Source organism: Mesoplodon densirostris, chromosome 4, assembly GCF_025265405.1.
Source record: "Mesoplodon densirostris isolate mMesDen1 chromosome 4, mMesDen1 primary haplotype, whole genome shotgun sequence".
Classification (NCBI taxonomy): Eukaryota; Metazoa; Chordata; class Mammalia; order Artiodactyla; family Ziphiidae; genus Mesoplodon; species Mesoplodon densirostris.
The window spans coordinates 36,093,040-36,116,233 of NC_082664.1; the positions used below are offsets into that span (position 1 = coordinate 36,093,040).

Genomic DNA, 23,194 nt, shown 5'->3' on the forward strand with positions numbered 1-23,194 from the left:
ACCAAGTATCTATCAGCCCTTTTACATAATTTTCAAAGCACTTCGACTTATTTTATTTCGCCCTCAATAGGGCCCTCAAGTCAGGCAAGTAGCATAGCCTGACTTTGGGAACAGTTCTAGACATGGGTTCCAGACTTCGCTCTCCTACTTACTAGCTGTGGCTGCTTGGGAAATGCATTCCCATTAACTGTAGTTTCTAGTGTGTGCCATGTACTTCACCGGTTTGTAGGGGGTATCAAATGAAATAATATACATGTGATAAAATTTGGAAAGTGTAATGTGCTATACAAATATAAGCTATTAAAAGGCAAAGGAGGTATCATTTCCATTTTGTAACTTAATTCATTAAACAATTATTTTATTATTAAAATAAAGTATTAAATGACTTCCTCAAAGACAAATGCTTACTAAGTACAACAGGAGCTAAATCCAGGTCATCTGACATTGACTCTAGAGTTTAACCCACAAAGCCTCAATATGTCAGAGTACTACAATACAGTATGTGTTCACCAGTAAAGAACACCCATCTTTCAAAATACATGAACTGAACTCCAAGATAATTTCAAATACCCTGCAATGTCAGTAATGTTGCCTGGTCAAACAGTAGGCAGGACTTCTTAAACCACTGCATGGTCAAGTCGCCATAATGGATACAGAAGTCCATATTCTTTTCCAAAGTAAAGTATGATGTGATAGAGGCAACTCCCGTGATCATTCTAATTCGGCTCTAACACTTAGTTATGTTCTGAATGCTCGTTTTTACTACATAAGTGCTACACAAATAAAGCTTTTAAACTAGTTCACTGTCATTGAAATAGGAAGCACCCATCTCTAAAAACATTACTGTGCATCTTTTTGAGATGTTTTGAGAATCGCTAACTGTCATTTGGCATCCAATGAACTAAGAGGCAGTAAGTATGTAAGTAATTCCAAACTGTTGAAAGACACAGTTACAATGTTTTTTCCCCTTGGATAACAGCTTAAATCGGTAGAAAAGACAAGACTTCTTTGCTACACCTTTTCCCCAAGAAACAATGTTTCTTGTTAATGAACGTTAAAGTAGCCTAAGTTTGGCGTTGACAAAAGGGACCTAAAATTCCCGTATCTTATGTGTTTTAGTTCTGCTTAACCGTAAGATCACAGCGCGTATTTCTACAAGTCTGTTCTCATCGGTGCTGAAACACGGCAAACCCATACGAAGAGTAATAAACTCTTCAGTAGGATCTTTTAGTTTCATCTTAAGGAGCGACTCATTCTCCAGAAACGCACCACTCCAGCAACACAGGGCAATAGCAGCTTCGATTTTTTAAATATCACTTATCAGATGAACAAACTTGGATTTTTTTTTTAACCCAACTCTTGTCAATATCGTGGCCCAATCAACGGGTTCCTTTAAGAGCCCGGTCTGGTTACAATTTAGAGTATTTGCTGGGGCGGAAGAAAAAAAAAAAAAAAGGATGGAACTCTCAGGCCCGGAGAGGGCAAAGTGTTCCGCGTCCCGGGGCGGGGGCGTCACGGCATTCTCCCAAGGCCGCCCCACCTCACGGCGTCCCCACCTGAAGCACACTGAAAGGGCTGTTCAGTCACTCGGCCCGCCTCCCTTCACGAGAGGCCTCCGTTCGCACCATGACACCTCTGCTACACGGGGAGACCGACACGGAGCCGGCGGGCGGTGGCAGCTGTGTGCAGACACTTCCCGCGCAGGGACGGGAGAAGGAGGGGGTGTTAGCCCGGGGCCTACCCTCTACCGACCACCCATGTCACTGGACACAACCAAAGTGAATTCCTGGAGAAACCGATCGGGGCGACTAGTCACCTGAGGTATGTGTGTGAATCCCGCACTGGTGTCCGGCGCCACTCTCTTCAATCGGAGAGACCTGACTTGATCCACCCGCAGCAGCCGCCGACTCTGCTCAGCGTGCGCTTCGCTCGACCCCACCGCGCATGCGGAACCACCTCTCAGCACGCAAGCGCCAACAGGATGGAGGCTCCTCTTCGTCACTGACCATAGAGTTCAGGTCCTCCGAGAACAAAGAAGAATGTGGACCTTAGGAAGACCTGAAAAGTACTTTTTCTCGCTGTCCTTAGCTTTCGCTAAGTAACCTTCAAGGCGCAGGTAAGAGGGAGGACTCTGATTCCTTGCCCCTGAAAAATAAATCCTCTCTGAAAGCTTTAGTCAACCATGAGGTGGCGTTGTGACCAAAGATGAAAAGTGGAGGAAGAGAAGGATTGTACTCTTCCCTGTTCTTTCGCCTCGCCCTGCGCAGCCGCCTGGGAGCTGGAGAGCGGGGGGGTGGGGATGGGGGCTAGAAGACGAACCGGAAATGAGGGGCGGTTCCGGGGTGCGCGCGCTTCAACATCCGGGCATCGCCTTCTTCGTGTCGCCTTCTCCACACCCCTACCCCCAACCCCTACCGACAGGAAGCGGAAGTGAAGGTGTATCCTGGCTGCCTCTTAACAACGCCAGGGTGTCACGTGACACAACCAGCTGACTCAGGTAGAGCAAGACTCAAGTGGCTGGGCTTGTTGCAGCCGCGATTTCCCGGCCAGGGACGCGGGCCGAACAGTCATCATCAGAATGTCGGGCAAAGACCGAATTGAAATCTTTCCCTCGAGAATGTAAGTAAAAGAATGGAACGAACAGGTGTTCAGGAAGACCTGCCCGAACCGCTGTCCCTCCATACCCTGGACCAGCAGCGGGGCTCCTTGTTTCCTGGGCCGACCCTGAGCTGTCTCCAGTCTCTTCTCGTGAGTCCAGGGCGAGGCTCCCTGAGGGGCCCCTTACACATTCCTGTGAGTGGACCAGACTGGACAGAGCAAGTCCAGCCCGTGAGAACAGGCGCCCGGCCTGCTGGCTTTTGTAGAGATCCGCTGACTTTAGTCATTAATCGAGCCATTCATTCCATATTCCCTTATTGATGCGGACACTGGATTTATATAACTGTGAATCGTCGCCACTCTTGCCCTAACAGAGCTCACAGTTTAGTGGAGGGATAGACAAGCCGACGAAGTTTGATAAATGCTTTTTTTTGCGGTACGCGAGCCTCTCTGTTTTGGCCTCTCCTGTTGCGGACTACAGGCTCCGGACGCGCAGGCTCAGCGGCCATGGTTCACGGGCCTAGCCGCTTCGCGGCACGTGGGATCTTCCCAGACCGGGGCACGAACCCGCGTCCCCTGCACCGGCAGGCGGACTCTCAACCACTGCGCCACCAGGGAGGCCCTGATAAATGCTTTGAGAAGAGAAGTCTACTGCGGTGGGAAGCAGGCTTCTAAGCCAATTTGGGGGTTGAATCGAATCGCCCTAAAGTGGGCGTCAGGTTTGATCTTGGATACCCATACTCATTTTCCAAGGTCCCCTGAAATGTCACATGCGGTGGGAAGCTAGACCTGAATTTCCGAGGCACTCCTTTTGTCTGTCACCATTGCATCTCATTCAGACTTCTGTTAATATCACCCATCACATTGTAAAGTGCATATTTGTTTATGTATATTTACCACTGAACTGTGAGCTCTCTCCAGGATGAGAAGTGTCTTGATTATTAATCCACAGAAGGTCCACAAAAAATGTTACCTGAATGAACTCATGCCGTGGAATCTGTTCAGTTGTGGCCTCCTTTCTCTTTGGGCTTGAATTCTTTGTCAGGAGAAAAATTTAAAGTTTTCTCAGATGTGCCTAACAACGTGTGGAAGGTAAAGATTGTTCTTATTTGCCCTCTCCCCCTCCCCCTCTTCCTTTTCCTCTTTTTTTCACTGAGGAGCAGAAAATCAGTTTTGGCTTTGACACTTAAATCTTTTGATTGTGGTCCTATCTCTTTGGGGGTGTTCTGTTGTTTTTCTTTATTTTGACTTTTTCTCAGAGAATCTGAGGATGCTTTAAAATAAGAGTTATATTTAAACCCCAAACCTAGATTTCTGTACCTACCTGAGTGGCTACAGCTTTTAATGAAATGAAGGGGGTTTTGTTTGTTTGGTTTCTACCTTCGCCTATTGACTTTCTAATAGCTGTTCGCCCTAGGTGGGAAGTAAGTCAGTTGTGGAGAAAGGCAGTGCCTGGCAAATAGATAAGGATCAGGACTACCCTGGGGTAGTGAGGACTGTAGAACTCCCAGCACTTAAAGACTGACTCCATCCAAACCTCTGCCCTAAGAGACACCAGACTCTAGCATGGCTTCTAGTAGTCTAAGGCTATGTTCCTAGAATGACTCCAGCCCCTAGTAAAATGCCTGCTTGAGAAAACTCATCCAGCCAGAATTTACTCTTTGTTCTATGCAACACCTGAGACTATGCCCCTGCCCTCCCTTCCTTAATTGCCTGCTAGCAGACACAGCTGGCCTGATGGCATTTCCAATGCCCAACCTTTTGGAATTTTTCTCTGACTGGCGTCCACTATCACTCTCCTCACTCATTTTAAAATGCCTAATCACCTGTGCACAATCAGAAAGGAGCTCAGCTCTTTCCCCTGCTGTCAGTGGTTACTGAATAATATCTGTTTTCACAGCTTTAACTAATGTCTGGCTGTGTTTATCTTTGATAGGAGTCAGAATGTTAACATTTTGTTTTGTTTTTACTTTGAGACTAAGAGGTGAAAATACACTCTTTGGGCTTAGACAAGAATGATAGGTTTGTGAAGGTGAAAATTGCTATTTTAGAGCACTCAGCTTGCCAATTGAGAGGAAAATCAGGTGCAGGAAGTAACTGCTTCTCTAAATATTTTCCCCAAGGCTTATCAGCAGGTACTTTGTCATGTAGTCAGATGTTTTTGATTCAGCTGGAAGCAAAGTCATCATCCTAGCTGAAGGTCAAACATTTTTTGTAGGGCCAGGCAGCTCTGTAACTTGTAAAAGAACAAGTGTTTAAAGAGCGAGGCTAGAAAATACACTAGTGACTTCTCTTTCAGACACTACTACCTTACAGTGTTATCCCGTGAAATGGGACTGTCACCCACTTAGGCACCAGAGAGAGCAAAACAAGTTTAGAGTGGAAGCAAAAGAGGCATGAAGGATTTGGAGTCAACAGAAGTCAGTCACATCCAGGTTCTCCTACATACTGGCTATAAGCCCTTGGGCAAGTCACTCTTTGAGTCTCAAGAATTAAAATTTGTCTATTTCATGAGAAAAGAAATTAAATATAGGAGGAAATTAAAATTAGTGTGGTGAATTCAGTTTTATGAAGCAGTTCACCTTTTTACTGTAAACTTGCTGCCATTTGCAGTACTAGGATTTGACTTAAATTTGGTTCAACTCTTGGAGCCCAAAGTCTGGTGGTTAGTGCCAACAACACGGTATGTTAAATGTACACATTGGGGTGCATAGCTCTTGCTCAGGCTGGAAGCTGAACCAGCTTCACTTGGTTAGACCTCCAATGAGGCTAGTCAGTGCAAATTCAGCCACTGATAGCTAGTTTTTCAAAGACAGAACTGTTCACCTGAATTATGTCCCCTTAATCTATAGGTGAGGCAGTATGGCACATGGTTGGGGTACAGTGGACCTAGTTTTGAACCTTGGTTAAATCCCTGGAGTCAGAAATCTGTTTCCGGTCTTGCTGTGCGTCACTGAGTGACTGTGGGAAAGTCGTCTCACTTTTCTGAGCTTCGTTTTCCTGTCTTTCAAGATAATGTCTAAAGCCCCTTCCAGCTATAGAATTATTTTAGTAACTTTTAGCCTAAGGTAGAAGATTCAGTATAATCTAAGAATTTAGTCAGAAGTTTAGCAAAAACTATTTTGCAGTTGGTAATAACACCAGTCATATGAAATTATGTCCCCTTAAACAAATCACTTTAAGTATATTATACAATTGATTATTAAATCTTATTATCCACTTTTTTTTCTCATTATTAAATTTTATCTGGCATATGGTAGCAAGAATGGAAATGTCAATTTCTGCTGTTGCTTTCTTGACTTTGGTTTTGGGGTTTCTGATGGGAAAAGATTGAAATAGGGAGGTAAGGAGATTTAAGTGGCTTGTCACTTCTCAGAAGTGCTTACTTATATGTGTCATTTGTTACCTGGAGTCATTTACCAATTAGTAAAGTGATTGGTAGTAGAGTCTTAATTGATGATATCAAAACACTTCAGTGCCACACTTTTAATGGAAAAAGTGATAAATGATTGTGGTATGAAATACAGAAGGTAAAACAGAATATAGTAGTAAAAAGTAAATCCATTTTTTTCACTCAACCTCATTTTCCAAAGCAAACTGTTACCACTTTCTGTGAACCTCTCTAGAACTCCTCTTCTCTTTATCTATATAAGCACATTCATCCCTTACTGTGCATAACTGAGACAATGTGACATGAGGAGCACATGGAGATCTACCTTCCTTTTTTAATGGCTTCATATCATTCTGTTGTATGATGAACCATGATTTGTGGAACATTTAACTTGTTCGCATCCTTTTGCTATTATAAATAAGGCTGGACTACTCATCCTTGACCTTGTACATGTTTTTGTGTACATGTGGGAGTAAATCAGGGAGATAAATCCCTTAAAGTAGAATTGTTGGTCCCGAAGGTAAATGCATTTCAAATTTTGATATATGTCATTGGACAGATTTTTTTTAAATTCTTAGTACATCGCTAATGGAAACATAGTTTTTTTTGTTTTTGTTTTTCTTTTTTCTTTTGTTTATTTTATTTTTTTACATCTTTATTGGAGTATAATTGCTTAACAATGGTGTGTTAGTTTCTGCTTTATAACAAAATGAATCAGTTATACATATACATATGTTCCCATATCCCCTCCCTCTTGTGTCTCCCTCCCACCCTCCCTATCCCACCCCTCCAGGCGGTCACAAAGCACCAAGCTGATCTCCCTGTGCTCTGCGGCTGCTTCCCACTAGCTATCTACCTTACGTTGGGTAGTGTATATATGTCCATGCCTCTCTTTCACTTTGTCACAGCTTACCCTTCCCCCTCCCCATATCCTCAAGTCCATTCTCTAGTAGGTCTGTGTCTTTATTCCTGTCTTACCACTAGGTTCTTCATGACATTTTTTTTTCTTCTTAAATTCCATGTATATGTTAGCATACGGTATTTGTCTTTCTCTTTCTGACTTACTTCACTCTGTATGACAGACTCTAGGTCCATCCACCTCATTACAAATAGCTCAATTTCATTTCTTTTTATGGCTGAGTAATATTCCATTGTATATATGTGTCACATCTTCTTTATCCATTCATCTGATGATGGACACTTAGGTTGTTTCCATCTCCAGGCTATTGTAAATAGGGCTGCTATGAACATTTTGGTACATGACTCTTTTTGAGTTATGGTTTTCTCAGGGTATATGCCCAGTAGTGGGATTGCTGGGTCATATGGTAGTTCTGTTTGTAGTTTTTTAAGGAACCTCCACACTGTTCTCCATAGTGGCTGTACCAATTCACATTCCCACCAGCAGTGCAAGAGTGTTCCCTTCTTTCCACACTCTCTCCAGCATTTATTGTTTCTAGATTTCTTGATGATGGCCATTCTGACTGGTGTGAGATGATATCTCATTGTAGTTTTGATTTGCATTTCTCTAATGATTAAAGATGTTGAGCATTCTTTCATGTGTTTGTTGGCAGTCTGTATATCTTCTTTGGAGAAATGTCTATTTAGGTCTTCTGCCCATTTTTGGATTGGGTTGTTTGTTTTTTTGTTATTGAGCTGCATGAGCTGCTTATAAATTTTGGAGATTAATCCTTTGTCGGTTGTTTCATTTGCAAATATCTTCTCCCATTCTGAAGGTTGTCTTTTGGTTTTGTTTATGGTTTCCTTTGCTGTGCAAAAGCTTTTAAGTTTCATTAGGTCCCATGTGATTATTTTTGTCTTTATTTCCATTTCCCTAGAAGGTGGGTCCAAAAGGATCTTGCTGTGATTTATGTCATAGAGTGTTCTGCCTATGTTTTCCTATAAGAGGTTTTTTTTTTTTTTTTTTTTTTGCCGTACGCGGGCCTCTCACCGCTGTGGCCTCTCCCGATGCGGAGCACAGGCTCCGGACGCGCAGGCTCAGCAGCTGTGTCTCACAGGCCCAGCTGCTCCACAGCATGTGGGATCTTCCCGGACCGGGGCACGAACCCGTGTCCCCTGCATTGAGCAGGCGGACTCTCAACCACTGCGCCACCAGGGAAGCCCTCCTCTAAGAGTTTGATAGTTTCTGGCCTTACATTTAGGTCTTTAATCCCTTTTGAGCTTATTTTTGTGTATAGTGTTAGGGAGTGATCTAATCTCATACTTTTACATGTCCCTGTCCAGTTTTCCCAGCACCACTTATTGAAGAGGCTGTCCTTTCTCCACTGTACATTCCTGCCTCCTTTATCAAAGATAAGGTGACCATATGTGCGTGGGTTTATCCCTGGGCTTTCTATCCTGTTCCATTGATCTATCTTTCTGTTTTTGTGCCGGTACCATACTGTCTTGATTACTGTAGCTTTGTAGTATAGTCTGAAGTCAGGGAGCCTGATTGCTCCAGCTCCATTTTTCGTTCTCAAGATTGCTTTGGCTATTCGGGGTCTTTTGTGTTTCCATATAAATTGTGAAATTTTTTGTTCTAGTTCTGTGAAAAATGCCATTGGTAGTTTGATAGGGATTGCATTGAATCTGTAGATTGCTTTGGGTAGTAGAGTCATTTTCACAACGTTGATTCTTCCAATCCAAGAACATGGTATATCTCTCCATCTATTTGTATCATCTTTAATTTCTTTCATCAGTGTCTTATAATTTTCTGCATACAGGTCTTTTGTCTCCTTAGGTAGGTTTATTCCTAGATATTTTATTCTTTTTGTTGCAATGGTAAATGGGAGTGTTTTCTTGATTTCATTTTCAGATTTTTCATCATTAGTGTATAGGCATGCAAGAGATTTCTGTGCAATAATTTTGTATCCTGCTACTTTACCAAATTCATTGATTAGCTCTAGTAGTTTTCTGGTAGCATCTTTAGGATTCTCTATGTATAGTATCATGTCATCTGCAAACAGTGACAGCTTTACTTCTTCTTTTCCGATTATGGATTCCTTTTATTTCCTTTTCTTCTCTGATTGCTGTGGCTAAAACTTCCAAAACTATGTTGAATAAGAGTGGTGAGAGTGGGCAACCTTGTCTTGTTCCTGATCTTAGTGGAAATGGTTTCAGTTTTTCACCATTGAGGACGATGTTGGCTGTGGGTTTGTCATATATGGCCTTTATTATGTTGAAGAAAGTTCCCTCTGTGCCTACTTTCTGCAGGGTTTTTATCATAAATGGGTGTTGAATTTTGTCGAAAGCTTTCTCTGCATCTATTGAGATGATCATATGGTTTTTCTCCTTCAATTTGTTAATATGGTATATCACGTTGATTGATTTGCGTATATTGAAGAATCCTTGCATTCCTGGAATAAACCCCACTTGATCATGGTGTATGATCCTTTTAATGTGCTGTTGGATTCTGTTTGCTAGTATTTTGTTGAGGATTTTTGCATCTATGTTCATCAGTGATATTGGCCTGTAGTTTTCTTTCTTTGTGACATCCTTGTCTGGTTTTGGTATCAAGGTGATAGTGGCCTCGTAGAATGAGTTTGGGAATGTTCCTCCCTCTGCTATAGTTTGGAAGAGTTTGAGAAGGATAGGTTTAAGAAGGATAGCTCTTCTCTAAATGTTTGATAGAATTCGCCTGTGAAGCCATCTGGTCCTGGGCTTTTGTTTGTTGGAAGATTTTTTTTATCACAGTGTCAATTTCAGTGCTTGTGATTGGTCTGTTCATATTTTCTATTTCTTCCTGATTCTGTCTTGGCAGGTTGTGCCTTTCTAAGAATTTGTCTATTTCTTCCAGGTTGTCCATTTTATTGGCATAGAGTTGCTTGTAGTAATCTCTCATGATCTTTTGTATTTCTGCAGTGTCAGTTGTTACTTCTCCTTTTCACTTCTAATTCTATTGATTTGAGTCTTCTCCCTTTTTTTCTTGATGAGTCTGGCTAATGGTTTATCAATTTTGTTTATCTTCTCAAAGAACCAGCTTTTAGTTTTATTGATCTTTGCTATCGTTTCCCTCATTTCTTTTTCATTTATTTCTGATCTGATCTTTATGATTTCTTTCCTTCTGCTAACTTTGGGATGTTTTTGTTCTTCTTTCTCTAATTGCTTTAGGTGCAAGGTTAGGTTGTTTATTCGAGATGTTTCCTGTTTCTTAAGGTGGGATTGTATTGCTATAAACTTCCCCCTTAGAACTGCTTTTGCTGCATCCCATTGGTTTTGGGTCGTCGTGTCTCCATTGTCATTTGTTTCTAGGTATTTTTTTATTTCCTCTTTGATTTCTTCAGTGACCACTTTGTTATTAAGTAGTGTATTGTTTAGCCTCCATGTGTTTGTATTTTTTACAGCTCTTTTCCTGTAATTGATATCTAGTCTCACAGCATTGTGGTCGGAAAAGATACTTGATACAATTTCAGTTTTCTTAAATTTACCAAGGCTTGATTTGTGACCCAAGATATGATCTATCCTGGAGAATGTTCCATGAGCACTTGAGAAAAATGTGTATTCTGTTGTTTTTGGATGGAATGTCCTATAAATATCAATTAAGTCCATCTTGTTTAATGTATCATTTAAAGCTTGTGTTTCCTTATTTATTTTCATTTTGGATGATCTGTCCATTGGTGAAAGTGGGGTGTTAAAGTCCCCTACTATGAATGTGTTACTGTCGATTTCCCCTTTTATGGCTATTAGTATTTGCTTTATGTATTGAGGTGCTCCTATGTTGGGTGCATAAATATTTACAATTGTTATGTCTTCTTCTTGGACCGATCCCTTGATCATTATGTAGTGTCCTTCTTTGTCTCTTCTAGTAGTCTTTATTTTAAAGTCTATTTTGTCTGATATGAGAATTGCTACTCCAGCTTTCTTTTGGTTTCCATTTGCATGGAATATCTTTTTCCATCCCCTTACTTTCAGTCTGTATGTGTCTCTAGGTCTGAGGTGGGTCTCTTGTAGATAGCATATATATGGGTCTTGTTTTTGTATCCATTCAGCCACTCTGTGTCTTTTGGTGGGAGCATTTAGTCCATTTACATTTAAGGTAATTATTGATATGTATGTTCCTATTCCCATTTCTTAATTGTTTTGGGTTCGTTATTGTAGGTCTTTTCCTTCTGTTGTGTTTCTTGCCTAGAGAAGTTCCTTTAGCATTTGTTGTAAAGCTGGTTTGGTGGTGCTGAACTCTCTCAGCTTTTGCTTGTCTGTAAACGTTTTAATTTCTCCATCAAATCTGAATGAGATCCTTGCTGGGTAGAGTAATCTTGGTTGCAGGTTTTTCTCCTTCATCACTTTAAATATGTCCTGCCAGTCTCTTCTGGCTTGCAGAGTTTCTGCTGAAAGATCAGCTGTTAACCTTATGGGGATTCCCTTGTGTGTTATTTGTTGTTTTTCCCTTGCTGCTTTTAATATGTTTCCTTTGTATTTAATTTTTGACAGTTTGATTAATATGTGTCTTGGCGTATTTCTCCTTGGATTTATCCTGTATGGGACTCTCTGTGCCTCCTGGAGTTGATTAACTATTTCCTTTCCCATATTAGGGAAGTTTTCAACTATAATCTCTTCACATATTTTCTCAGTCCCTTTTTTTCTCTTCTTCTTCTGGAACCCTTATAATTCAAATGTTGGTGCCTTTAATGTTGTCCCAGAGGTCTCTGAGACTGTCCTCAGTTCTTTTCATTCTTTTTTCTTTCTTCTGCTCTGCAGTAGTTATTTCCACTATTTTCTCTTCCACGTCAGTTATCTGTTCTTCTGCCTCAGTTATTCTGCTATTGATCCCATCTAGAGTATTTTTAATTTCATTTATTGTGTTTCTAATCGTTGCTTGATTCATCTTTAGTTCTTCTAGGTCCTTGTTAACTGTTTCTTGCATTTTGTCTATTCTGTTTCCAAGATTTTGGATCATCTTTACTATCATTATTCTGAATTCTTTTTCAGGTAGACTGCCTATTTCCTCTTCATTTGTTCGGTCTGGTGGGTTTTTATCTTGCTCTTTCTCCTGCTGTGTGTTTTTCTGTCATCTCATTTTGCTTATGTTACTGTGTTTGGGGTCTCCTTTTTGCAGGCTGCAGGTTCGTAGTTCCCGTTGTTTTTGGTGTCTGCCCCCAGTGGCTAAGGTTGGTTCATTGGGTTGTGTAGGCTTCCTGGTGGAGAGGAATAGTGCCTGTGTTCTGGTGGATGAGGCTGGATCTTGTCTTTCTGTTGGGCAGGTCCACGTCTGGTGGTGTGTTTTGGGGTGTCTGTGGACTTTTTATGATTTTAGGCAGCCTCTCTGCTAATGGGTGGCGTTGTGTTCCTGTCTTGCTAGTTGATTGGCATAGGGTGTCCAGCACTGTAGCTTGCTGGTCATTGAGTGAAGCTGGGTGCTGGTGTTGAGATGGAGATCTCTGGAAGATTTTTGCCGTTTGATATTATGTGGAGCTGGGAGGTCTCTTGTGGACCCGTGTCCTGAAGTTGGCTCTCCCACCTCAGAGGCACAACACTGACTCCTGGCTGCAGCACCAAGAACCTTTCATCCACACGGCTCCTCAGTTTGGGATGATTCATTGTCTATTCATGTATTCCACAGATGCAGGGTACATCAAGTTGATTGTGGATCTTTAATCCACTGCTTCTGAGGCTGCTGGGAGAGATTTCCCTTCTTCTTCTTTGTTCTCACAGCTCCCGGGTCTCATCTGCGTGGAGGTCGCAGGAGGGCGTCTGTTCTTCGCTCAGACAGGACAGGGTTAAAGGAGTAGCCGCTTCGGGGACTCTGGCTCATTCAGGCGGGGGTGGGGGGTGGGGGAGGGGCACGGAGTGCAGGGCGAGCCTGCGGGGGCAGACGCCGGGCCGGCGTGACGTTGCACCAGCCTGAGGCGCGCCATGCGCTCTCCCGGGGAAGCTGTCCCTGGATCCCGGGACCCGGCAGTGACGGGCTGCACAGGCTCCCTGGAAGCGGGGCGTGGACAGTGACCTGCGCTCACACACAGGCCTCTTGGCGGCGGCGGCAGCAGCCCCAGCGTCCCACGCCCGTCTCTGTGGTCCGCGCTTTCAGCCGTGGCTCATGCCCGTCTCTGGAGCTCCTTTAAGCAGCGCTCTTAATCCCCTCTCCTCGCGCACCAGGAAACAAAGAGGGAAGAAAAAGTCTCTTGCCTCTTCAGCAGCTCCAGACTTTTTCCCGGACTCCCTCCTGGCTAGCTGTGGCACATTAGCCCCTTCAGGCTGTGTTCACGCCGCCAGCCCCAGTCCTCTCCCTGCGCTCTGACCGAAACCCGAAGCCCGAGCCTCAGCTTCCAGTGCCGCCCGCCCTGGCGGGCGAGCAGACAAGCCTCTCGGGCTGGTGAGTGCCAGTCGGCACCGATCCTCTGTGCGGGGATCTCTCCGCTTTGCCCTCTGCACCCCTGTGGCTGCGCCCTCCTCTGCGGCTCTGAAGCTTTCCCCCTCCGCCACCCGCAGTCTCCGCCCGCAAAGGGGCTTCCTAGTGTGTGGAAACCTTTCCTCCTTCACAGCTCCCTCCCACTGGTGCAGGTCCCGTCCTTATCCTTTCGTCTCTGTTTATTTTTTTTTCTTTTGCCCTACCCAGGTACGTGGGGAGTTTCTTGCCTTTTGGGAGGTCTGAGGTCTTCTGCCAGCGTTCAGTAGGTGTTCTGTAGGAGTTGTTCCATGTGTAGCTGTATTTCTGGTGTATCTGTGGGGAGGAAGGTGATCTCTGCGTCTTACTCTTCCGTCATCTTCCCCGGAAGTCCTCTTTTGTTTATTTTTAAAACAAGTCTCGTTTAACATAATCACATATACTGTTTTAACTCACAAATCAAGTAATTATTTAAACTATGCTGGCATCATAAAATAGTTCTAATAAATATTTATTAAATCATAATAAAATTTATTAAATTATTAACCAATTATTAAGTTATTATTTATTAAATTATTAATGTTATTTATTTATCAAATTATTTAATTCTTATTTATTAAAGGATTGTTTCTGTTTTAAATAAAAAAGACTTCTTATTTATGGAACACTGAGGGTGGAAATCTACAGAATTGAGAAACCAATTAAGCCTGTCAGTTACAAATAGTATATATTCTTGCTCTCATGACATTAAGGAATTAGCATAATTTTAACACCATATTGGGGAAGTATTTTTATTTTAAATGTCTTTAACTTTATTTACATAGGGCACAGACCATCATGAGGGCTCGGTTAAAAGGAGCACAGACTGGTCGAAACCTCCTAAAGAAAAAATCTGACGCCTTAACTCTTCGATTTCGACAGATCCTTAAGAAGATAATAGAGGTAGAGTGAAGTTTGCTTAGAATTGTATTTATTTTAGAAGTATCTATGGAAAATCCAGCACAGCTGTTGGCATTTTAATTAAACTTTTTTCTTTCAAAAGTAAAGATGCCATTATAAATGTAACAATTTTCAGAAAGTACATTTAATAAGATTCAAACTCTTTACTCTTGCCCCCAAACCCCACTTGATCTACTCTGGCCTCTGCCTGCCCACTCTGATCTCATTTGGAGCTTTTTTTCTAACATCCTCTTCTAGGACCTTTGCGTTAGCTGTTTCTAATGCCCGAAATGCTCTTTCCCCAGTATTTATTATAACTGTCCTCTGGCCTGTCTGGTAACTTTCTACCCACCTGTCCCAGTTTTTCTTCTCTTTCAAAAAAATTACTGTGTATTCTCAAACATTAAATATTCCAGATTTTAGAATCACTGTGCCATTAGGATTTTGAGAGCAGTATAGTGAATTTAAAAGATTAATTTGAGCAAAACAGCATGGACTCATTCAGGAATAAGGTAGGCCCTTTAGTAAAGATTCAGTTTTCTATTTCTTAGTGCCTTTGTTCCAGTATTTTAATTATAAAACTCATGGTTTTGCAACATTGTTAGTAACCATAACCAAAACTGTTCAAGCAAAATTGGATATATTTATTTTATTGTTACCAAATCAATATTTACATGTACACCTGGTGTAAAATACTGATGGTTGTTAAAGGAACATGATTATGATATGATTTTTCCCTGTAAAAAACTTGGTTTTATTGGCTGTTGGTTTTTGCTTTTCCAGACTAAAATGTTGATGGGTGAAGTGATGAGAGAAGCTGCCTTTTCACTTGCTGAGGCCAAGTTCACAGCAGGGGACTTCAGGTAAGAACACTTAAGTGGGGTGTTTTGAAAAACAAAGTGCTATCATATTCATAATTTCATTTAAAAGCCTCTTTTAATTAAAAAAAATACATAAGCATTAAAGACAAATGATATAGTAATAATAATAACACTTTTAACCCCATCACCTTAACACTTTTGTGTTTATTACCACCCACGTGTATCTGTTACATAGTTGCAGGCACAGAATACTTAATATTTTACAGTCCATTTTCATTTAGTATTGTATCATGAACATTTTTCCCTATTTTCACATAGCTGCATAATCTTTAGATGTATGATAATGTATTAACGTTTTCCTGTAATGGTAGGCCTTTGGGTTGATTTTCAGATTTTTGGATTATTAGAAAAGGTGCCATGAACATCTTTATGTATATATTTTTTAATTTCTATTGAATTATTTCCTTAGGAAAATTTTTGAGAATGGAATTGGTTGTTTAAAGGGCATGGACTTTATGGCATATGTCAATGTGTGCTTTACAAAGTGTACAAAATGGCTTAGTTATTGCTTTACATATGTTATGTTTAGTTATGTCATTTGATTCTCCAAGTAAGCCTGTGAGGTGGACCAGGCTAGCATTGTTGTCCTCAGTTTAAGTTTAGTGCCTTCCTAAAGTCAAATGACTACTCGGGCAGAAGTGGAAGTTTTCAGGGTTTTTGATATTAGTCTTCTTTACCAATAACACAATGCTTCCATTCTTAGTTTGTGTTATCTGGGAACATTACCTGTGGACAGTCTTACAGCTTGAGGGGCATAAGACCTTTTTCTTTTCTTTTTTTTTTTCATAAGACCTTTTGAAGTAGTAGACTTTTAATTTTTGCCAGTGTTGGTAGGATAACAATTTGCATTGACTTTTCCATGAGAGGGCGTGAATAAATAGTGTGTATGTGGTATGTGAAAGTGTTTTAGGGTGGTTATGGGGAAGACACTTTATATTGTAATAGTAACAGGTGGGGAGTCAGACAAAGCCAGATGGAAATTAGATAGATTCCAAGGTCAAGGAATTGAACTCCTACTTAGACACACCTAGAGATTTGAACAGCAAACCCAGAAGGAAGGAACGTTTTCTCCAAATTACATTAGTGGAATGAAAATCCCTAAAGTCACATCCATGCACCACATGTCTGATTGAAAACTTAAGCAGTCCATGTACATTAAAATCATTCTTTGTATTCTTATGGCTAATGTTTGAATATTGTTCATACTTTGCTCTCTGAGGCCCTCCTCTGGTAGCAGTGGTTGTTCTTTTCTGAAAGAAGACAATCATCAAAGCATAATCGTGACATCTTACTTCTGTTGAAGTCACCTGATTGGGTCCCTGTTGGTTTATTTCTCACTCTAAAAACTCAACTAAATCAAGGCCTTTTCTTTTTCTGCAGCACCACAGTAATCCAAAATGTAAATAAAGCCCAAGTGAAGATTAGAGCAAAGAAAGATAATGTAGCAGGTAACTTTTCAACCCTTTGGAACTCTTGGTGAGAAAAGATAACATTTTAAAATTAACCCGTTTATACAGCAAGATCTTGATGGCCCAATTAATCTTTTTTCCTTAGACAAAGTTGATTGGCTTTACATGTTAAAACTTGTTTACTGGTGGTTGCCAGGGGATGGGGGTGGGGAAAGCTATTGTTCAGTGGATGTAAAGTTACAGTTATACAAGATAAATACATTTTAGAGACCTGCTGTACAGTAGTATAGTTACAGTTAATAGGGTGTTGTGCACTTAAAAACTTAAGAAAGTAGATCTCATGTTGAGTGTTCTTAACATACACACAGGAAAAGGGACACAGATCTTTTGGAGGTGATGGATATGTTTATTACCTTAATTGTGATGATGGTATCATGGGTGTATGCATATTTCTATACTCATCAAAATGTATACATTAAATATGTGCAATTATTTGTATATTATGTATACCTCAAAGATGAGAGAAAACAAACAAACAAACATTGTAACAGCCAGTTCCCTTACTAAGGATAATTTGACTTTTGAATAGGAATGAACACTTAAGAAGGAAGGTTCCTAAATTCATTCATTGAAACCAGTTACAGTTCCAGGCAATCTCTGACTTTTGAGTATTTGCTGAAAAAGAAACACAGGAAACAGTGGTTAAGAAACAGTACTTCAAGGACATGTTTGTGAATCCATATATGTTTCTGTGTTTAACAGGTGTTACTTTGCCAGTATTTGAACATTACCATGAAGGAACTGACAGTAAGTGTGAAACTTTTTATGTGTGTGTCTCTGGGTTCTTCCAGTTCCTCTTTAAATGAACCTTATTCTGGAAAATGATGATAAATAGACCTGCTTAGAGTTCAGTGGTTCCAGTGTTGGAAACCTTCATTTTTTTTTTTTTGCGTCACCGGGCAGCATGTGGGATCTTAGTTCCCCGACCAGGGATCACACCCGTGCCCCCTGCATTGGGAGTGTGGAGTCTTAACCACTGGACCGCCAGGGAAGTCCAGAAGCCTTCTTATCAGATACATTCGGGACAATAGTTTATCAGTTAATCAAAAAAGTGTTATTGCAGGGAGTCACAAAACATTGTACATTGCTTAAAATATTTTATTTCAACCTAGAAATTTATAGAGTCATTTGCAATTTTAAAAATATAAGGCCATGGCCTTTCTTTGAGTATGAATCCACTGATTAGACTCCTATGTTGTCTTTCTGCATAAACCACACCCATAATGCATTGTTTATAATTTCCAGTTTGGATCTTTTTAAAGTAGAGTAAGATCTTAGACACTGTGATATAATCTGAATGCTGAATCTTCCTAGACTTTTATAGCCAGCCTGCCCAATTTTTTTATAATTGTCTCACCTTTTCCTAATTTGACAGCATGTTTCAGGTAGTAATGCATCTTTGTTGAGTCTTTCCAAAGTAATCAACTTTCTTTCATAGAAACAACAATATTCTTTCTTTGGCCCTCATATTAAATTGGTTCACATAAAATATTTAGTACTGCTTGAATAAAGAAGTAGAATATTCTAGAGAGTCACCTGTTAACAGAGAGTGTCAACCGTACTGGGGCATCAGGCAGTATAATCTACAAAGGGAAGGGGTGCATTGGTTAATCCAGCAAGCTAACTTCTCCTATAGTTAGATTTAGAATAGTATCCTTGTGCAAAACTATTCAGCAACATGTCCTACAGTTTGGGGGAGTGAAATGGGCACTTAGTGTTTGGGTTAGTGAATTTGTTTTTCCATGTTTGGTATTATTCTGACTTATCTTCTTTTGGGAAGTTTATGGGGAAGATTACACCCTAAATACAAATGTTGTCTGACTGGTTCTTTCAGGTTATGAACTGACTGGTTTAGCCAGAGGTGGCGAACAGCTGGCTAAACTGAAGAGGAATTATGCCAAAGCAGTGGAACTACTGGTGGAACTAGCTTCGCTGCAGGTAAGTTTCTGAAATGGTGGCTTCTGCACCCTTGTCCCTACTTTTTACTACTAACAAAATGTTTGTGCAATGGTATAGTTTCACTGTTGGCTAGATGAAAACAGCAATAGTCAATATAGATTTAAATGCAAATATAATATGGTTTATGCATGAAGGCCTTTTTCCCCCCCCTTTGTGGCCAGTTAATATATATCTAGGTCATTAGTGTATGATTCTACTCTTGCCATTTTTATAACTTCAGGTGAGTCTGAAGTAAACAGATTCTAATAGAATGGAAATCATGTTAACTCTATGGAAATCTCATAAGAATTTTCTGTTCTTTAAATATGTTGAAAAGAAGTAGTCTTGGGTTCCAAATGTTCTCTACAAGTGCTGAGTGAAGGCAAGTGGTGGACGGGGCATGAGTAGGAAGACTTTGTGCTTACATTATTAATTTATCCTCTTATTTTAGACTTCCTTTGTTACTTTGGATGAAGCTATCAAGATAACCAACAGGCGTGTAAATGCCATTGAACATGGTGAGTGTAAGCCGCTGTGAGGCTCTTTGTCCATCCTCTTGTCCGCGCCTCCACATTTGTCACGGACCTACTAGGAATCAGGCGCTGATTGCCTGGTGAATAAGATGTTGCCCCTGCCCACAGTGGGAAGGGCAGTGAGTCAGTAATACAGATAACTGTTAGTAAATCCTTTGATAGAAGTGTGTGCATGATTTAGGGGGTAGTTAGAGGAGGGTGGTGAGTTAAAAAGTACAGAATGTTTTACTCATTTCTGATTATTCATGAATAAAAGGTGAAACTATTTCTCAAGAGCTCTAATGTTTTTGTAGGTTTTTTCCAATGACTGAGTGATAAATGTTTTTGAACACATAAAGTATTAAACTTTAAATCTCTTTCTGAGGCCTTATGTCCTGTTCTCTTGCTGTTCTCCTTGATTTCTAAAAATAAATTTTCCCATTGGATGCATTTATTTTCCATCTCTCATTTCATTATTTTAAAACTATGACTGCTGAATGTTGCCACAGTACTTTTTGCTTAAGAAACTTAGTTTTCATTAAAGAAACACTTATTCAATTTTAAAGTAAGAAAGGAGCAAAATTTGAGCAGCAAGGAAATTATTTTGCTTGGGCTCTATTAGTGTTAAAGAGGAAGTTATCTCATTTTTTAAAAACTCAAAACACATTTCCTGACTGCTTGCTTGTGCCAGCCTCTTGCGTGGAATTGGAAGCAAAACAAAATGGATAAGGTAACAGTTCTAGTTCACAAGGAGTTCACATTCTAGAAGCAGAATAGGCAAATTCTGTGTAAAGTAGAACCTTATGATTGACACAAAATTCACCTTACTGTATTCTCTCTGCTCAATGCTCCAGTTTTTAACAGTGGACTGCTGTTGTATTTAAAATAACATCTGTGGTTCAATGTTACATATTCATATAAATTCAGTATATTCAGTGTTGTATATATCACGGTCCAGTGTTACCTGTCCATAGAAAAGACAGTATGAGGGCATATTCCAAAACATTTATAATTAGTTAACTATAGAGTGGTTGGATTATACTTCATTTTATTTCTTTGTGTTTTTGTTTTTTGCATTAAATGTACATTTATTTTACAGTTAGAAAAAAATAAGTTACTGTTATACAAATGAACACTGGCAATTTGAAAAAAGGTTTGAAGGTCTCACTATATATATATTTTTTAAACCCTAGTCATCATTCCCCGGATTGAACGTACCCTTGCTTATATCATCACAGAGCTGGATGAGAGAGAGAGAGAAGAGTTCTATAGGTTTGTTGGGATTTGCAGTTATTGATCATTTTTTGTTTTTCCATATTCCAAAAGCTCGATTTGCTGAGACATGTTGGCTTATGTGCTTTAGAATTAGCACAGGTTGGGACTTCCCTGGCTGTCCAGTGGTTAAGACTCCACGCTTCCATTGCAGGGGCCATGGGTTCGATCCCTGGTTGGGGAACTAAGATCCCACATGCAGTGCGGCGCGGGCAAAAAAAAAAAAAAAAAAAAAGAATTAGTACAACTTGTATTTTATTCTGATAAGAAACAAGAAATAATATTGCCAAAGGCTGTGGAGACAGATCTGTGTCAAGTTTTGCACACACCTAAAATATGGCATCTCTGAAAACTTAGGCCCTTCAGAGAAACTATAAATAGCCTCGATAATTCTTTAAAATGAAACAATGATTTAGATGGGGTGTCTCCCACATAAAAAGAAACTGGAATTAATCAGTCAATCAACAAATATGTATTGCATGTTGGAAATGTTCCAGTAGAAAGTATAAAGTACTTGGGGGCATTACATAATAATATAAATCATACCATTAGAAAGTCAGAGTACTTGGAGAGAAATGATACCTGTACAGGAATTAGCTCTGAACATTTAGAGCTAGTAGGGACAATAAATACTAAATAGGTGGTGTGCAGGGGTCAGTGTGTCAGTTTCAGAGAAGTGGGAGATAGGTGAAGGCAGGCATATTCAGGAAAACATAGCTGTCTTGGACCTTGAGTAGCATCTGAGTATGATTTATAATCGTAATTAGCAAAATTTAGTTTGTCCTTCAGTTGATGTGCAGGGTTGTGGTAATCCAGATTGAATGATCCAAAATTTTAATGTCTGAATACTGAAAACCTGTTCCATTATCAGGGAATGGACATCCAAGTTTATTCACCCTGAGACAGGAGCTTTTGAAATCAGTTATTAGCTTAAAATGTGTATGTATTCTACCTCAAATCTTTTTTTTTAAATGGGTTATGTTACTGAAATTGAAATTAATAAAGGTAGAATTTTGTTCTACTTTGTGTTTATTATCCTTGTTACAAAACTAGAAGAAATCAATTCTACTTAGTAACCAAAATAGCATTCAGAAAATTCCCTCCTTTATTTTATAGGTTAAAGAAAATACAGGAGAAGAAAAAGATTCTCAAGGAAAAGTCTGAGAAGGACTTGGAACAACGGAGGGCAGCTGGAGAGGTGATGGAACCTGCTAATCTTCTGGCTGAAGAGAAGGATGAGGATCTTCTCTTTGAATAATCTTTCCTGCTCTGATTCTTTCAGAAGGCCAAACTTGGCATCATTTTAATTCACGGTGTGTAGGTTTGGTATGTGTGGCTATTTAATTTTTGGTCTAAGAATTTCACCAGTTGTAAAATTCCCTGATGTCCATTTATGGGATTACCTTGGCAGAATCATAATTCAGCAACCATTTATCACCAATGAGATTTGTAGAACCTGCCCAGAAACTTATAGAATTTATTCTGCGAAGTGTTACCCTACTCCACTTACATGTCTGTTGCAAGTGACCTGCTTACCAACATATTAAGAAATTCCCCTTAGGAAACAGCAGTGGTCTCAGGCCAGCACACGTAGGCCAGCTACTGCTGGAACACCCTTTGTTCCTACCTACTTGCACACCATTGTCTGAGACTGCTGCAGCCATCCTTGTGTTAGTTACTGTGGGACTTCTCTCCTCAAACATTGTGAAAACCTTCCCTTATTCTTCCTTGAATGACAGGTCTCTTGTCTGTCATGGGAACAGTTCTGCCAGTTCAAATGTGACTATGGTAATATACAGTATAATGATTTAAAAATGAGTTGTTCCTTTTTTAATGAATTTACTGCTAAGTTGTGTTCTTATGCTCAGATCACCACATGGGATTGGCATCCAAAAAGAGCTTTCTCCGCAGACATGTATGAAGTGGGTAGCTTCCCTTTTCCCCCCCTTCATATTTCAGTGTTTTACTAATAAACTTACTGAGGTGAGTGAGTGATTGTTGAATTTTGGGATACTAATAAATATGATTGCCAATGAGTTAAGAGGGCTTATTATTACTGCCGTTTTTTCTAAGAAAAAATACTAATTAATTGCCATTTGAGAGTAATAAGGTAACTGTACTATTTTATAATCAGTAACAACTTGAGGCATTTGAATGACCATAACGGGTGACTGAGGTTTTTAGTAGTTTGATCTGGTGTGAGCCATCCATGATGATTACTCAGGCTTTCCTGCACTCAGTTATAGGCATTGTTTGACATAATTGGCCATGGAACAGTTTTTAATTAGTGAAATTGTGACACTAGCCTTAACCGTATTGTGTTTAAATCACCTGATATCACAGCCTAGGCTAATTTTAAAGTAGGTAATTTTAAAGTAATTTTGCATACATTTAATAAAGACCTACTATAAAATAGCTTAGTGGTATTAGACATTTGTGTTTTATCTATATTATCTCATCACAACAACCATTAAGAGGTACGTATTGTTTTTTTTTGCGGTACGCGGGCCCCTCACTGTTGTGGGCTCTCCCGTGGCGGAGCACAGGCTCCAGACGCGCAGGCTCAGCGGCCATGGCTCATGGGCCTAGCTGCTCCGCGGCATGTGGGATCTTCCCGGAACGGGGCACGAATCCGTGTGCCCTGCATCGGCAGGCGGACTCTCAACCACTGCGCCACCAGGGAAGCCCAAGAGGTACGTTGTTTTAATCCTGCATTTCACAGAAGAAAATTTTGAGGCACAAGGAGCTTGAAGTGGTGAATCCCAGATTTAAATCCAGGCAGTCTTCCTTCAGAATTTTTACATCCTAAACTTCTATCCTTTTTGCCTCCCCTATGTTAAAAACGTTGGGTAAAGGTAAAGACATAAGGCCTGTCC

At 40.3% G+C, this 23,194-nt stretch overlaps 2 protein-coding genes across 4 annotated transcripts in view; one reads left to right on the forward strand and one right to left on the reverse strand.

Annotated features, from left to right (window-relative positions):
* Positions 1–2,276, reverse strand: part of EIF2S1 (eukaryotic translation initiation factor 2 subunit alpha) — a 19,690-nt gene extending 17,414 nt beyond the window's left edge. Inside the window, exon 1 of the mRNA XM_060095972.1 lies at positions 1,817–2,276. The gene's annotated coding sequence lies outside the window, so the exon portion shown is untranslated. The remainder of the gene's footprint in view (positions 1–1,816) is intronic.
* Positions 1,979–22,354, forward strand: ATP6V1D (ATPase H+ transporting V1 subunit D). Of its 3 annotated transcripts, none has more exons than XM_060095974.1 (9): positions 1,979–2,116; positions 14,132–14,249; positions 15,030–15,109; positions 16,508–16,575; positions 17,299–17,343; positions 18,431–18,534; positions 18,986–19,052; positions 20,240–20,318; positions 21,435–22,354. In XM_060095974.1, the coding sequence occupies exons 2-9, from the start codon at positions 14,145–14,147 to the stop codon at positions 21,574–21,576; spliced, it is 690 nt and encodes a 229-aa protein (XP_059951957.1). In that variant the 5' UTR covers positions 1,979–2,116; positions 14,132–14,144; the 3' UTR covers positions 21,577–22,354. The 3 variants fall into 3 exon arrangements, with proteins under 3 accessions (XP_059951957.1, XP_059951956.1, XP_059951958.1); XM_060095973.1 differs by lacking the exon at positions 1,979–2,116 and adding an exon at positions 2,422–2,619; XM_060095975.1 differs by lacking the exon at positions 1,979–2,116 and adding an exon at positions 2,659–2,748.
* Positions 22,355–23,194: the final 840 nt, after the last annotated feature.

Coding starts and splice junctions, on each gene's coding strand:
- ATP6V1D (XM_060095973.1), top strand. CDS start 2,579: ATGTCGGGCAAAGACCGAATTGAAATCTTTCCCTCGAGAAT. Junction 14,250..15,029: donor TCCTTAAGAAGATAATAGAG/GTAGAGTGAAGT, acceptor TTGCTTTTCCAG/ACTAAAATGTTGATGGGTGA. Junction 19,053..20,239: donor TGTAAATGCCATTGAACATG/GTGAGTGTAAGC, acceptor TTTAAACCCTAG/TCATCATTCCCCGGATTGAA.